This window comes from Amblyomma americanum, chromosome 2, assembly GCF_052857255.1.
Source record: "Amblyomma americanum isolate KBUSLIRL-KWMA chromosome 2, ASM5285725v1, whole genome shotgun sequence".
Lineage (NCBI taxonomy): Eukaryota > Metazoa > Arthropoda > Arachnida > Ixodida > Ixodidae > Amblyomma > Amblyomma americanum.
Genome location: NC_135498.1, coordinates 220,934,622 through 220,948,687, shown reverse-complemented (window position 1 = coordinate 220,948,687; position 14,066 = coordinate 220,934,622). Strand labels below are relative to the sequence as shown.

Sequence of the window (14,066 nt, the reverse complement as noted above, 5' to 3'; positions counted from 1 at the left end):
TACCCACTGTCAACGTCGTCGTCATTCAGCGCACCGCCACTTCTTCATTCATGATTCGTCCACTTGTAACACTATGAATCCCCCATCATTATGCAATGATTTCAAAGTCACATTGCACTTCCCTATTTATACTGTAAAGTCATTCTGCTCACACATGGCCAGCATCATTTTTCCAGTACAGTCTACATATCCATCCAATTCTTCATTTCCCCCAATATGCGAATCTCTCTTTTTCTTTGCATCAGTTCTGGTAGACATTTGTTCAAAGCTTTGTCTTTTGACTTGTTGCTTCCCGTCCACTGCTCCTACTGGCACATCTTTGCTTGCAGCATTACATATTGCTCACATATTGCATAATCACCACTCATACACCTCCACCTTGGTGCTCTCCGGCCTGCTTGTTGTAACCTTTTCAACAATAGCTTTGGAATTAGTGCAGCTACGTTAAGATCCCCGAGGTGTGTTTCCGGGAAGCGATAAATTGCTATACTCTCTGTTTCTATCGGTTGCTTAATTTCGAGCCGCTATTCCTCCCTGCATTCTTTTACGATTTCACTCATATTACTTTCCACGCTTTGCTTCAGTTCTGGCATCTGGGCCCTCTGGGCACCTTTTGTGCCCTGACAAGCAGTCTTTACTGCACACTTTTGGCTTCTGAAAGCTGCCAGTCTCCAATTACTCTCTGTTTCTGAACGCTTTCGGACCCCTTAAAAAAAGCTGCCGCTCTACTCTCAAGCCGTCATCCTATTGTTCCACCCATGCCGTAGTTTAAGGGATCGTCTTATCGTCTACCAACAAATTCTGCTTTTTCATTGCAGCTCCTAGCCACGACGTTATAATGCACACTTAAAAAAGAATTAGGGCTCTACACGTGCATTTGAGCTAGAAATTGCAATTAGAAGTTTGCCGTATTGAAGGAGTGACATCATGACCTGACAGCGCCGTCGTCTGCTGCAAAACTACCGTGCACACGGTCGGTGCAGAACTGGGCGTGTGTACTTGAGCCTGGATGTGGCACATTGAATGAAGTCGCTGAGATCGAGCAGAAGCTAGACAAAAAAGGGAAGCACACAGGCCTTTGTCCCCCTGTCGAGGGATGTGGGCTCAGCACTATGGCGACTCCGCATCATCTCTCCGCCTTCCCCCCTCCGCACCCGTACAAACCCACTCCTCTACGCTCACAACGTGCAGTTCAGTCGTTCAGTCACGAGCAAGTGCGTGACCGTTGGCTTATGTCGTCATGGATTGCAAGTGTGCCTGTGTTGCCTGAGTGCCACACAGTTTAGGGGAACTTTTAAAAATTTAGTTGCAAATTACTCGCTACACCAAATGAGCTCATATTTTGACCAGTTGCTCAGTGCAATAAACGACTTGAGTCTGCAAAATGGTGTCATGACCCCTTTAAAATGTATGCCATCCTGCTGGGAACCTTTTTCGCATCTTGTACCTCAAATTGAGTCCCAGCTCTGCAATAGTATCCCAGTTTGCAGCCAACACTGCATCCTCCTCGCGGATGCATGTGCATGCCGCAATCTGCCATGTTCTTTGCTCCTCCTTAGCCCCTGAGAACATTAGTCAAGCCTGCAGCCACCGCAACAAGGTTCCATCCTTTCGTGTACCTTCTACTTCGCATGTTCAGTGATTGACTCCACAGTCCTCCATGACAGTGCTGTGAATTTCACACATGCATCGTATCTCAGCCCCTCCTTTATTGCTTCTTTGCACCTGCGACTGTCTCTCACAGTCTCCTCGCATCATGCACTTCTTTCTCGTCCTTCATCACTGCCCAGCTTGTTTGTGGATGCAGCTGCATAGCTTTTCACCACGCTATCCCCTCTGGCCTGAGTTTCGTGGCCCCACCTGAAAGATTCGGTGCTATCACACCACAACGGAAAAAATTCATGATGTCATAAGGGCATATTTTTGGCACGGATTTTCTGTAATAGGCCGCTTTAAAACGACCACATTCAGTGCACTGAATTTAGAGTGATGTCACTGCTTAATATACCCATGAGAAATTACCCTTCATATCACAAACCACCAATATTCAGCTAATACTGGTGCGTCAATGCCACGCAGTAACTGAAATGTGCAGCAAAGGGAACAGATCGAAGGCTTTACAGAATGTGACACAAATCTCGAGAGCAACAATACCTCACCTTCGGGTTTAAATGCAAAAGCGACGCAGCTAGATGCTGTTCGCGCAGGTTTGCATCCATGCCACCACTTGTCACTGTGTCTCCGGGGCACCGAGCACTGATGCAGTGCTGTTGGAGCAGCCGAGAAGGCATGCACGCAGCAGTCTAATCATGCACTGATGTGCTTTCGTCTTACTGCTGCTTTGAGTTTTGCCATGACCAACACAACGAAATGCAAAAACGTTGGACAACGGTTAATCCACATGGTGGGCAGATGCTTGCACAATGCAGCATATCAACAACTCTGTGCCGCTGCTTTGGTGCCGCTGCATGCCTCCCTGCATATTTATTTATAAATAAATAAATAAAAAGGTTTCCGCATGGGCGCCCATACATTAAAAAGTGCCCTCTTCAAAAATAAGCGGACAGCTAAACAATGACGCCATGCCGGTTCCGCCCCAGATTGTGTTTGCAAGCGCACCGTCGCAATGCGTCAAGCGTTCTGAGCGGCGACGCTTGGTCCTAATGCGTAGTTATGCTTTTTGTTTTCAATTGTTACTATTGTGTGGGGATGTGAGTTGAATCCAGGACCCGATATGCAAGATACATTAGGCATGCTTCTGGAAGGACAGAATGAAATTAAATCGAAGTTAGAAGCTATCGAAGCAAAGCAGGAGAAGGTTATGACTGCCTTGCATGACCTGAAGAAGCGAATAGAGAGCTTAGAGGAAACTATCGAACAGTTTGAGGCTATTAAATCGACCTTAACCACATGCAGGAAACAATGCGAAGACACCCAAACTGTGGTGAAGAACTTATTGAAAAAAGTCAATTATCTGGAAAACAGAAGTCTGTGTTCTAATTTACTATTCTACGGAATTTCTGATACAGAGACTCATGAGCCTCCCAAGACATCTGAAAGACACGTCACGGAAATAGTGTCTGACCTTGGTGTAGGCACCGTGCACATTGAAGTAGCGCACAGGCTAGGGAAACACCATGAAGGAAGAAAACGACCCATCATTGCTAAATTTGCTTCTTTGAAAGTAAAACAAAGCGTCTTAGCGACAAGTTGAAAGGGAAAACTGTTAGTATCTTGGAAGATTTCTCTGAGGCTATACGTCGCAAAAGGAAATTCCTGTGGGATTTTTTGAAGCTGCATACGAGTGAAGGCACTCGTGTAAAACCGAAGTATGATGTGCTGCACCTAAATGATACAAAATATGTGTACCACGAAGGTCTAGGTCAAGTTGTTGGGAGTGCATGATACAAGCCAGTATCAGCATCTAACATTTCTTTTCTGGTTGTGAACTGATGATGATTATGGATTTTTATGGCGCAAGGGCAGCTATGGCCAAAGAGTGCCATGTCACAAGGTATTTTTTCTTTTTCTCAAGGTGGGGTCAAAGACCCATTTCCCAAGCATTTCACCCTAAATAAGCCGAGCACCAGGCCAGGGGAAAGCTTGTACCCATTGTATCACCGGTGGGTACCCGGCGGCACTGGGGGTCGAACCCCGCACCTCCCGCATACGAGGCGGATGCTCAACCACTTGGCCACCGCTGCGGTGTTCTGGTTGTGAACTGCCGAAGCATCAGAAACAAGGGGGAAAATTTGGAAAACCTACTGCGCATGACAGAGCCCTTCATAGTTCTGGGCACAGAATCATGGCTCGATTCTGATATTGGAGATAGTGAAGTTTTTCCAGCCGATTGCACATGCTACAGGAAAGACAGGAACAGCCACGGAGGGGGTGTCTTTATTTTAGTTCATCATATTATATCTTGCTCCCGTCTTGAAGTGCCAGATGGGTCATGCGAAGCTGTGTGGTGCTGGATTAGGTTGCCAAACGGGAAAGGTTTATCTGTGTGCTCCTTCTATAGGCCCCCTGGAAGTTCGGTTGATACAATGAGAGAATTGTACAAAACAGCAGAAATGATACAAGCAGAGTGCCTTGCGACAGGAGGAGACTTCAACTTACCAGAGCTCTGTTTCAATCAACAATCTAGCCCGTGTGGTGCAGCCTCTGGCACAGGAAAAGAATTTGTGAACATCATGCATGATTTCGCATTGACCCAGATGGTGACCCAAGCAACTCGACTGACCAATATATTAGATTTAGTACTGACAAATCGGCCAACTTGGGTTTCGTCCACTTTAGTCCTGCCAGGAATCAGTGATCATGAATCAGTTTGTGTCAAATCCAGGTGTCTTATGAAAAGGTAAAATCGAATGCAGTAAGAAAGATATATAATTACTCGAAAGCTAATACTGCTGAAATAGACTTAGTGTTAGAAACTTACTTTCCCCTTTACGAGGCCTTGTCGGAAACTTGCAGTGTTAATGATCTGCGGCTTAGTCTCAAAAAGGAAATGTTAGATTTACAGGAAAGGTTTGTTCCGTCATGGGTGCAGTCACCAAGGCGTTGGAAGAATAAGCCATGGTTCAATGCCGATTTACGACGCTTTCATAACAAACGCCAAAGAGCGTTTAAAAAGTTATAAAAAGAATCGAAACTCCTTGACGAAAACAAACTTGGAGGTGGCAAAAAATGCTCTACAGATGGCTGTTGCAAAAGCTAGAAAGGGCTTTCTTGACTCCTTCTCATCAAGGTTCAAAAAGAACCCAAAAAAATTTTGGCGATACGTTAAACGCAATGGTAAAGATAACGTATGCATTCCATCCATAGCGCACAATGGCCACCTGATAGATGGCAGTCTTGAAAAGGCAAACTCCTTTAATGATGTTTTCAGTTCGGTATTTCTGCCCAGCGCAACTTGTGACATCCCTTATCAACCAGTTCGGCTTAATCCCATGGCGCCCATAGAAATAGATGAAAGGGGAATTACTGCATTACTTCAACGACTCAATCTGTCTAAAGTAGGAGGCCCTGATGGTTTGTCCAATGGCCTTTCAAAGATATGTGCCGAATCTATCTCCTTTTTTAGCTCCCTATTCAAGAAGTCTTTGCTCACCAGTTCTCTTCCTACAGGTTGGAAGGTTGCCTGCATGGTCCTTATTCATAAGACCGGGCCTCGGAAATTAGTCTCTGATTACCGTCCTATATCCTTAATGAGCAATGCTTGTAAAACTCTAGAGCACATCCTACATACGAACATAATGAATCATCTCAGTCCCTTATTAAATCCAAATCAGCACGGCTTCTGGCAGGGAACATCCTGTGTTACACCACTAACCGAGTTTGTTCACGAAGTATGCGAAGCTTTGGATTGTTGTAGCATAATTGACTGCATACTCATAGATTTTAAAAAGGCTTTTGGTGTAGTAGATCATGGTCTCTTAGTCCACAAGTTGCGTTGTTTAAATGTGAATGAGAAGGTTGTTGAATGGATTAGGGAATATTTAAACTTAAGGTGTCAGTATGTCACAATAAACGGAGCCAAATCAAATGTAACTTCCGTCATGTCAGGCGTCCCACAAGGGTCAGTTTTGTGACCGTTGCTTTTTCTTGTGTTCATTAATGACATATCGGAGAATATTACTTCCTACATGCAGCTCTTCGCTGATGACTGTGTAGCCTACAGAGAAGTGAAAAATTCCCAGGATTCACTTGCTTTGCAGGAAGACCTAAATGCATTGCACCGGTGGTGCGAACAGTGGCACATGAATATAAATTTGCAAAAAAACAATGCACATGTGTTTCATGAATAAAAAGAATGTCCCTAATTACGTCTATAACATAAATGGCCATTTATTGGAAACTGTTCTCGAATATAAGTATTTAGGTGTGTACATCACCTCAAAACTATATTGGCATCGGCATGTTGATTATGTTGCTGGGAAAGCTTGTAAAATGTTGGGTTTTTTTGCCCCGTAACACGAGAATGTTTCCACAAGACTCAACAATTTAAAATGTATGTTAGGTCCGCACTAGAATATGCTTGTACTGTACGGGACCCGCCGACAAAGACCGACAGACAAAAATTAGAAAGGGTCCAGAACTTAGCAGCCCGCTATGTTTCTGGGATTTATAGTAAATACATTAGTGTGTCTAGCATAAAACAGGAATTAGAATGGGAACCCCTTGAAGTAAGAAGGAGAAAGCTAAGGCTTGAATTTTTTCATAATATATATTACAACAGGATTGCTATTCCCAGGGAGAAGTACAGATCCGAGCGGGTTGATCAGAACCAGAAAGTGCGCGAATTCAAATCAAGAACCGATTTGTTCAAGATGTCGTTTTTTCCTCACACTGTTCGAGAATGGAATGCTTTGCCTTGTTAATATTACTAACAATGAAGTGTTTGCATTGTCATTATGACTGCCCTTGTAATAATTCTTTTTTGCTTTGTACAACCTACCCCCCCCCCCCCCCCCCGCACACACACACACACACACACACACACACACTGTAATGCCACTCTGGCGCTGTGGGTAAATAAATAAATAAAAATCCTTGAACGTCTGTCTCGAGGTGACACAGGAGGCAAGTATGAAGAAAGTGCAGACTTCCGATGCTATATTTAGGTAGTCAGCGCTAGTTCTGTCCTTTTTCTTCGCCTCATGTGTCACACTGAATTTGAAGCTGTTTCAAGGTGAATTACAGTAGACTTCTTTTAAGACAAACTTGAAGGGCACTGCATCTGAAGTGAGCTCAACATTGAGAGCATAAAACAGTCATGTTTTCCTACTTGAACACAACAATATTGGTCTAGTTTTCTTCTTTTCGCTGTCCGTAGCCTATGAATCGAGTACAAATATGAAGAAAAAATGGCTTCGAATATCGAATCGAATATCTATCCCTTGTTTTTTTTTCAATATAGTGCATGGTCTTTGCAACTAAAATAAACAAAACTAGACTGCGCACACAGAAATGTATACTATTGATGAGACAGCTTAACAGCATCCAAAACCAGTTGTTGGGCGAGATGGTTACGGATCACCGGATAACAGTATCCAAACTGTAATGAGGTCATGCAAAACAGAATCTATAAAAATCTACAAGACTGGCAACAAAAAATAGCATGATGGCTAGTAAAACCTCATTCATTCGGAGTTCAAGGGACCGTAAGAAATGCCCACTTTATCCCAAGGCCTAGGTTTATGCTAAACTTCCCTGCGCCCCACGAGAAAAAAAAAAAAAAACTGCCGAAAATGCGAAGATGCAGTAAGACCTTATGAGGCAGCTCCATCGCGCTTTTCTAACACCTGTAAGCCTTCATCGCAGAGGACAGCTTTGAAGGCACTTTTCAAGTTCTTGAAGGACTCAGGACTGAGTGCAAGGTTGTGAACAATCTGTGTGTGCCCTGTGTACCCTGCAAGTAACGACCAACGGACACGTGGAAAAGTGATCAAATCCCTTTGTTCTCTCCCCTTTCTATCTCTCCCTCCGTTCCGCTTCCCACGTGTATGGTAGCATACGGGGCGCTGCCTAGTTAACCTCCCTGCCTTTCCGTCTTTCTCTGTATAAGCCCGTGACGAGCCACCTGTGTTGGAGAACACAAATGGAAGCAAGGGGCCGGCGGGACGGCTTTTAGAAAGGAAAAATAAATCACCTGCGGCGCGCCAGTCGGCGTTCAAAAGTCGCGCGGAGCTGGGATTGGACTACCGGCGAATGCGCGGGCCGACAGTTCCAGTTGCTGCGGGGCAGCGGCGAAGCTCAGAAACCGAGACTACGCGGCCAGGCTATTTTTTCACCTAGCGACAGGGGCCTTCCGATCGTTGTCATGCCTGCCGTTACGCCCGCTAAAGAGGTGTGCGGGTTACAATGCACCATGCAATAGATGGGGATTTTTACAGGATTGCTTGCCCTGTTGTGTTAACTCGACGCGGCCCTTCAGGAGGCTCCCGCCAAATTCCGCAAGTGCGCTTTCCCGCAGAGCGTAATTTACAAAACGGGATTGCGGAGGTCACGCTCGGAGAGATATGAAGGCGGCAGGACGCATTCTTCGAATTTAAGCATTAAATGTGTAACTTATTACGGAAGGATTAAAAAAAAGCGCGATTTCGCGTTGCGATTGTTCGAAGCGGGCCGTCAGCCATCTTGTTCGCAGCACGGGTGATATGTGGGAAAGCCTACTTGCGGAATTTCGCATGAGGTCAAGCCTAGCAGCGTCGGAATGCGATCGGACCGCGTGATAAACGACGGAAAAGGAAGAGAATAGGACCTCTGTGTCGTTTTCCTGGAATTTTTAACTCGATTATCGGCTAATTTTTTCAGATATTGTGGTTTTGCCATGGTCTAATTTATGAAAGTCTGTGCTGTATACGATCGCTGGCGGGTATTCGCGAATTTTCGAATATTCGGGAATTCTCGAATATTAGTTTCTCGAATACCAATCGAATATCTTTGATACTTTGATATTCGATTCGTATTCGAGAAATTGATGTTCGAGAATTTCCAAATTTTCAAGATCTGGGATCTGCACTGCGCACAGGCGAAGGTGCCCTGACTTTTTCGCATCGGCAAGAAAGCTTCTCTGCACAGCATCGCGAAGTTGTGCAGAAGCTATCTTGTTGGGATGTGGTTTTTTTTTGCATTTATATATTTTTCCTTTTCTAGACAATGCCGTACAGATGCCCCATGAGCACCGTTGCACGGAGTCACTGGGATTCGTGGTCACTGCAAAAGTTCGTCTTTAACGAAGCATGCACGACACAGTTTGTCTTAAGCGGATTTTTTCTCACATTGAATCCTATGGGAAGCCAACCAAATGGTCTCAATTGTTCATCTTATCCGAGAATTCGTCTTAACTGAGTTTGTCTTAACGGGAGTTTACTGTATTGAGAACATCATTCAGTCCCGCCACTAGCATTACCAGGTTACGCCCTGCCACATTCTTTTAGACAGTGTGCTGTTCGTCTCTCTTAGCACCACACTCATTGTCCTTCCTGGGAAAGTCTCCACTGATACCTCCCAATTCCCACTTCGAGAGTTCCACAGGTATTGATAGCCACCCTACGCAGATTACATGAGAGATACTAGAGACAGACAGGCAGTGACCACACAAGCGCGCCATCAGTCGCTTTTTCACAAAAAGAGATTCGGTATGTGTGCCATAACCTCATGGCAACCTCATGGCTTTGTAGTTCTGCCTTGTAAACCATTTCTTTAGCTTCCTCCCCCTCACATGTTCCTATTTATTTCAACCGATCTTTAGAATGAAATGTAGTTGAAAGTAGCGCTGGTCTGTCGTTTTCACTCGTCCATGTGTTTTCTTGCTTTGGTAGCATGCAAGCAGCAGTCACCCCCTGTGCATATGGTCCAGTCATGTCTGAAGTTTGAGTTGGAGAAATAAATTTGTTTCCCAAGTGTGAACCAAGCGTTCATGCTGCTTGTCGCTTTGTTTGCACAGAATGCAGGAGCTGGGCATCCGACCTGACGACCGGGTTGTCTGCTTTGGCCAGCTCTTGGGGATGTGTGACCAGGTCAGCTTCCCTCTGGGTGAGTGCCAAGGGTTTTCAGCTGGCATTCTTGGCTATGCCATGGTGCCACTCCTCATGGCAAAGGTTGATGTGACCGTATCCTTGATTTGAGCATAGCACCGCTTGGATCAGGTTGAGGCGTGCATCCTGTCTGCTCGTGCTGATAGATAAGGGGCAGAGGAGAAGGTGTTGGTAGTAGAATCTTGGTGATATGATCATGACTGATACAAATTTGTGAAATTCCTTAGCAAGAGTGCATTTCGTACAATGTGCAGAATTTCGAATATGCCGAACATTCTCCCACACCACTGTGTATGATACGAATATGCAAACTGTGCTACCCGTGCATTGCCGACGCCGTCATCGTCTGTAGATGTGCGGTACATGCTTCAAACATTGAGCAGCAGCGTGCGGCCCGCTCTTCATGATCTCCATTTGCGCAGTACGCATAGCGAGCGGTGGCGCTCACTGCAGTGAGGGATCACCAACATTGTGAGTGAACGATGGCGCGGCCATAAATACATCCCGTCAGTGCATTTTCTGTGGCTCTACATGCGGATTTTGTTCCGATGATAGGAATATTTTTAGTGACCCGTAGGATTCTACTGTATTCACTTGCCAATGCTTGTGTGGCAGGCCTCATTCGTGCCTGGGTGGTTCGTGAAATGAGGCTGGTGAGGCCAACTGGCACAGAGATTGAACCAGTCCCCTTTGCAGGCCAGGCGGGCTACTCGGTGTACAAGTACGTCCCGTACGGGCCCATTGAAGAGGTGATGCCATATCTCTCTCGGCGTGCCATCGAGAACAACAGCTTGCTCCAGAAGCTGTCCAAGGAGCTGGGCCTGCTGAGGCGCGAGATGGCGCGACGCCTACTGTCTGGCGAGCTTTGGTACACGCCCCGAGGACACTACCGGCCCGCGTGATGCCCACAGTTCCGGCCTCCAAGGCGGCCCTTCTCTTGAGTGCCCAGGCATGCGCGTCGGCCTGTAGTGGAGGTTGGGCACAGTCACCAGAGGTGCCCTAAATGGTGGTGCTACCTGCTTGCGGCGCTCTGCTGTGGCATTTGCTCTGCAGCCAGCTTGAAGCAGGCAGCTTGAAGCATGGCAGCATGCGACATGCTGCAAGATTGCAGACATCGGAGAGTCTGTCTCAAGACTGTCTATTTTTATTATTAGCATTTGTTAGGCTTGAAGAGGAGTTTCGATGGAGTGGATGAAAAATGACATTCAGCTGTGCTGGTGATCTTTATTGACATGTTTTTCAAAGAAGTTGCTCTACCCTGACCATCGTGGTTTATAACGCACAAAGTTGTCACTCAGTTGGATGCAGGGGGGCAGGCAAGGTGTTCACATGGGAGTGATCACTCTAACTTTTCGCTCTGTTGTGCAGTCTGTGATCTCTGGCATAGGTGGCTTGGATGGGCCATCATCTCGTTGTGAGGCACGAGGATGTCTCTGCAGCTGGTCAAGATGCATTTTATTGGTGGAGGAAGTGTAACAGCATTGGCCACAACACCTGTTCTGTTCAGGGGTAATGTCAGCAGCAGCTGGCCTTGCAGTTGTAGCCTCTGCCTCATTGGGAAAAGTGCTCCAGGTGTTGACAGCATAAGTATGCAAGATCTTGGGGGCTAGTTTTTGGCCATCAGTGTTGACAAGTGGCCAGCTTTGCTGGTGGCATTTTTAGCACACCGCATTTTATGCTTGATGTGAAGAAGTTCATTGTCACTTCTCTACTCCTACAGGTTGTGAGGCTGCTGACACAGAGAATCCAGCTCATAGTTAGCATGCCTTTATAGTGTTTGGATGTGCTCCAGCCATTGCATTGTACTATCATAGTAAACTGTGAGACATCTGCAACCAGTACTTTGTAATTTTAAAGCCTCCTTGTTTCGGAGCCGGCTTGGCTCTCCACATAAGGATGCAAGCCAGTGTCACCCCTGAAGAAGGAGCCCAGTTCTGGTTGGAGATGTCTCGCACTTTACTGCAGTTTATCAAAGCCAACCAAGGAGGCAATTCCATTGAAATGTTTAGCTTTCTATCAGAGTTGAATGAAATTCAGGCAAGTGGGGGATCAAGAACACAGTAAATGGAGGAGTGTCCTGTCATCCCACTTTCCAATTGATAACGAATCCCCCTGGAATTAAATGTTTCCGTTGTGCTTCACCAGTGGCGTCACTAGGCGCATTCCACTCGCCATGCTCTGCCTCACTTTTCAGCTCGGTCCATACCATATGTGGCAGGTCCATCAATTTCGCTTTTTCATCAAGGGAGCACTAATGAAGAGGCAAACACAGCAACGTTTTGTGGCATGTAAATTGTCTAGATTTTTCAGGCATCACTTGAGCGTTTTAACAGTCTACAAAAATGTGAGTAGGAATAACTAGGAAGAGTTGAAATGGCAACCAACCCTTTCCGCATGTAGCAGACAGCAGTGCAATTCTCGCGCATATACAATGCTGCTGTGACATGCAGATTGTGCATGTGGCAACCTGCAATGTCTAGTCATTGTACAATGAGCCAACTGGGTATATCGGCGAGTCAAGGAAACTTCCAAGAAGACTGCGGGAACATAAGATCGAAGTGTGGAATTGTCGCATGGACTAAGCACATTGGACAAACATTGGATATCTGCTGGCTGCAGTATCGACTGGGGACAGAAACAGGTAGCACGTTATGCTAGACTAGTTGGTGCAGTGCCCCCAGTTAACGGACGTGTGCTCGCAAAAGAAAGTAGCACACTGCAGCATCACAGCTCTATGCGAAATGTTGATTATTCAGACAACAGCTCACACACTCAATGACAGAAATGTACCACCAGTATATGCAAGATGTCTGGGTTGTGCCCTACACCATATTTAGAGTAGCACCACTATGTTCCTTCTTTGTGAAAAAGGCTTCCAGTGGGGAGCTGAAACAGCATTTCATTTTTCCTTTGTACGGCGCCGGCTATTTTTCATGTAGCATCATCCCGACGAGACGGGCTTCCATCAAACTCTTGAGTTTAAAATGGCAACCAGTCAAGGACTGCTTTCAAGTGTGCAGAAAAATTCACCAATTCGCTTTCAAGCGATGATTCTGCAAGCCCATTCCTCCTCTCATGATAACAGAGGAAGGGATGTGCATATTATTTGCAGGTCTAGTTTTACGAGACAGTAAACTCCCGCTAAGCAGTGAATATCAAGTTCAGTGCTGACGAGCGTTTGGCTTCATTGCCTACCACTTTGAGGTGTCTCCTTAGCCATTATTTAGACGGCAACTGCGCTCTCAGACAAGTAGTCACAGAGGTTCAGAATTGAAACACTGAGCTCAGTCTGAGTTAGAAAAGGCTTTTCAACAGGCGTAGTATAACCACCACAGTCAGTGTGCCCTCTCAAGGTCTGCACCTGCCTAGTGACGTCACTGTGTTTTAATGATACGCCATTTGCCTTTCATTCAACGCCAATAGGACACGCAGGCTTGGAGCTAGCACTGAATTGAACAGGCTGTATTGAGTATTGTATTGTATTGTAGCCAGACCTCTTTGATCATATTAGTTTTGAAACTTTGCTTCAAAAAGTGACTAGTCCCAGTATACACTTTTCGGGTGCTTATGGATGGCGGTGTCATCTGGAAGTGGAAAATAAAAGCTGTCGCTTTATGTCGCCATATCTTCTGAAAAGCATTTTTTTTCCCTTCTTTTACCTCTTAATTTATCTGTCGGATCTCTGTATTTTTCATCTGTTTCATTGGGTTTGTTGCCAGGCAGTTGTGCATTTATCAACAATCACGAAGTTTGCAACTTGAATGCTGTTTACGTTTTTGGCCAACTTGGGCCGCTCTTTTTCAATACATGGGCCTTGTGGGAAATTTTGCAACTGGTACAGTCAAAGAGCCATGCTTTCGTGGTTGGTGGACATGGAAGGTAGTCACTGCAATGCACGCAGCAGAGGCACACGAAGGCAAAGCCCCAGCCTCAGTGGGTGCCAAAGGATGACTGGAGATGCCTCTGGTTGGGTGCTAGCTGTCAACAAGATGCAGTGTGTCAGATGCCACTTTTGAGGCAACACTGCCCGGATGCTGTCTTGCAGCTTTTGCTGAAGAGAGACAATCTCCTCTATTTTCTTTCAACAGCTGTCCTTTTCTACATGAGTGTTTGCTATGAATCTCCATTTTGTCCGGTTGTGCTGCTATTGGAATCTCGCCTGGATTTTTTTTTGCTTCCCCTTTGGAAGAAGGAAGTGTGCTCAACACTAGAGGCTGTTCTTTGGTGTTCACTGCTGGGCCAACTGAAACTGTAGTGTCAATAAAAGAACGGCTGTGCCATTTAGCAGTGTCTGTTGCCACGGCTCATGACTGCAGGCTGCGTTCTGCCCTCCTGCTGAGTCACAAAGACACTCATGAAAGCAGCGAGGGTGTTTCCAAAAGTCTTTGCTAGGCAAACCTTTGCTTCACTGTTGGTAAGGGAGCTCCAGACAAATGCTGACACTGAGCATGGTGTCTGGGATCCCTGGAGGCCACACCAAGTGCAGCAAGCAGCTGAGTCAATCCAAAAGGTGGTCTGCCG

At 45.9% G+C, this 14,066-nt stretch overlaps 1 protein-coding gene across 1 annotated transcript in view; it reads left to right on the top strand.

The window, feature by feature from the left end:
• slgA (proline dehydrogenase slgA) overlaps nucleotides 1-13,829 on the top strand; it is a 174,193-nt gene extending 160,364 nt beyond the window's left edge. The window contains exons 10-11 of the mRNA XM_077655754.1: nucleotides 9,455-9,543; nucleotides 10,242-13,829. Of these exons, the coding sequence (XP_077511880.1) occupies nucleotides 9,455-9,543; nucleotides 10,242-10,447 (295 nt within the window). The 3' untranslated portion in view covers nucleotides 10,448-13,829. The remainder of the gene's footprint in view (nucleotides 1-9,454; nucleotides 9,544-10,241) is intronic.
• Nucleotides 13,830-14,066: the final 237 nt, after the last annotated feature.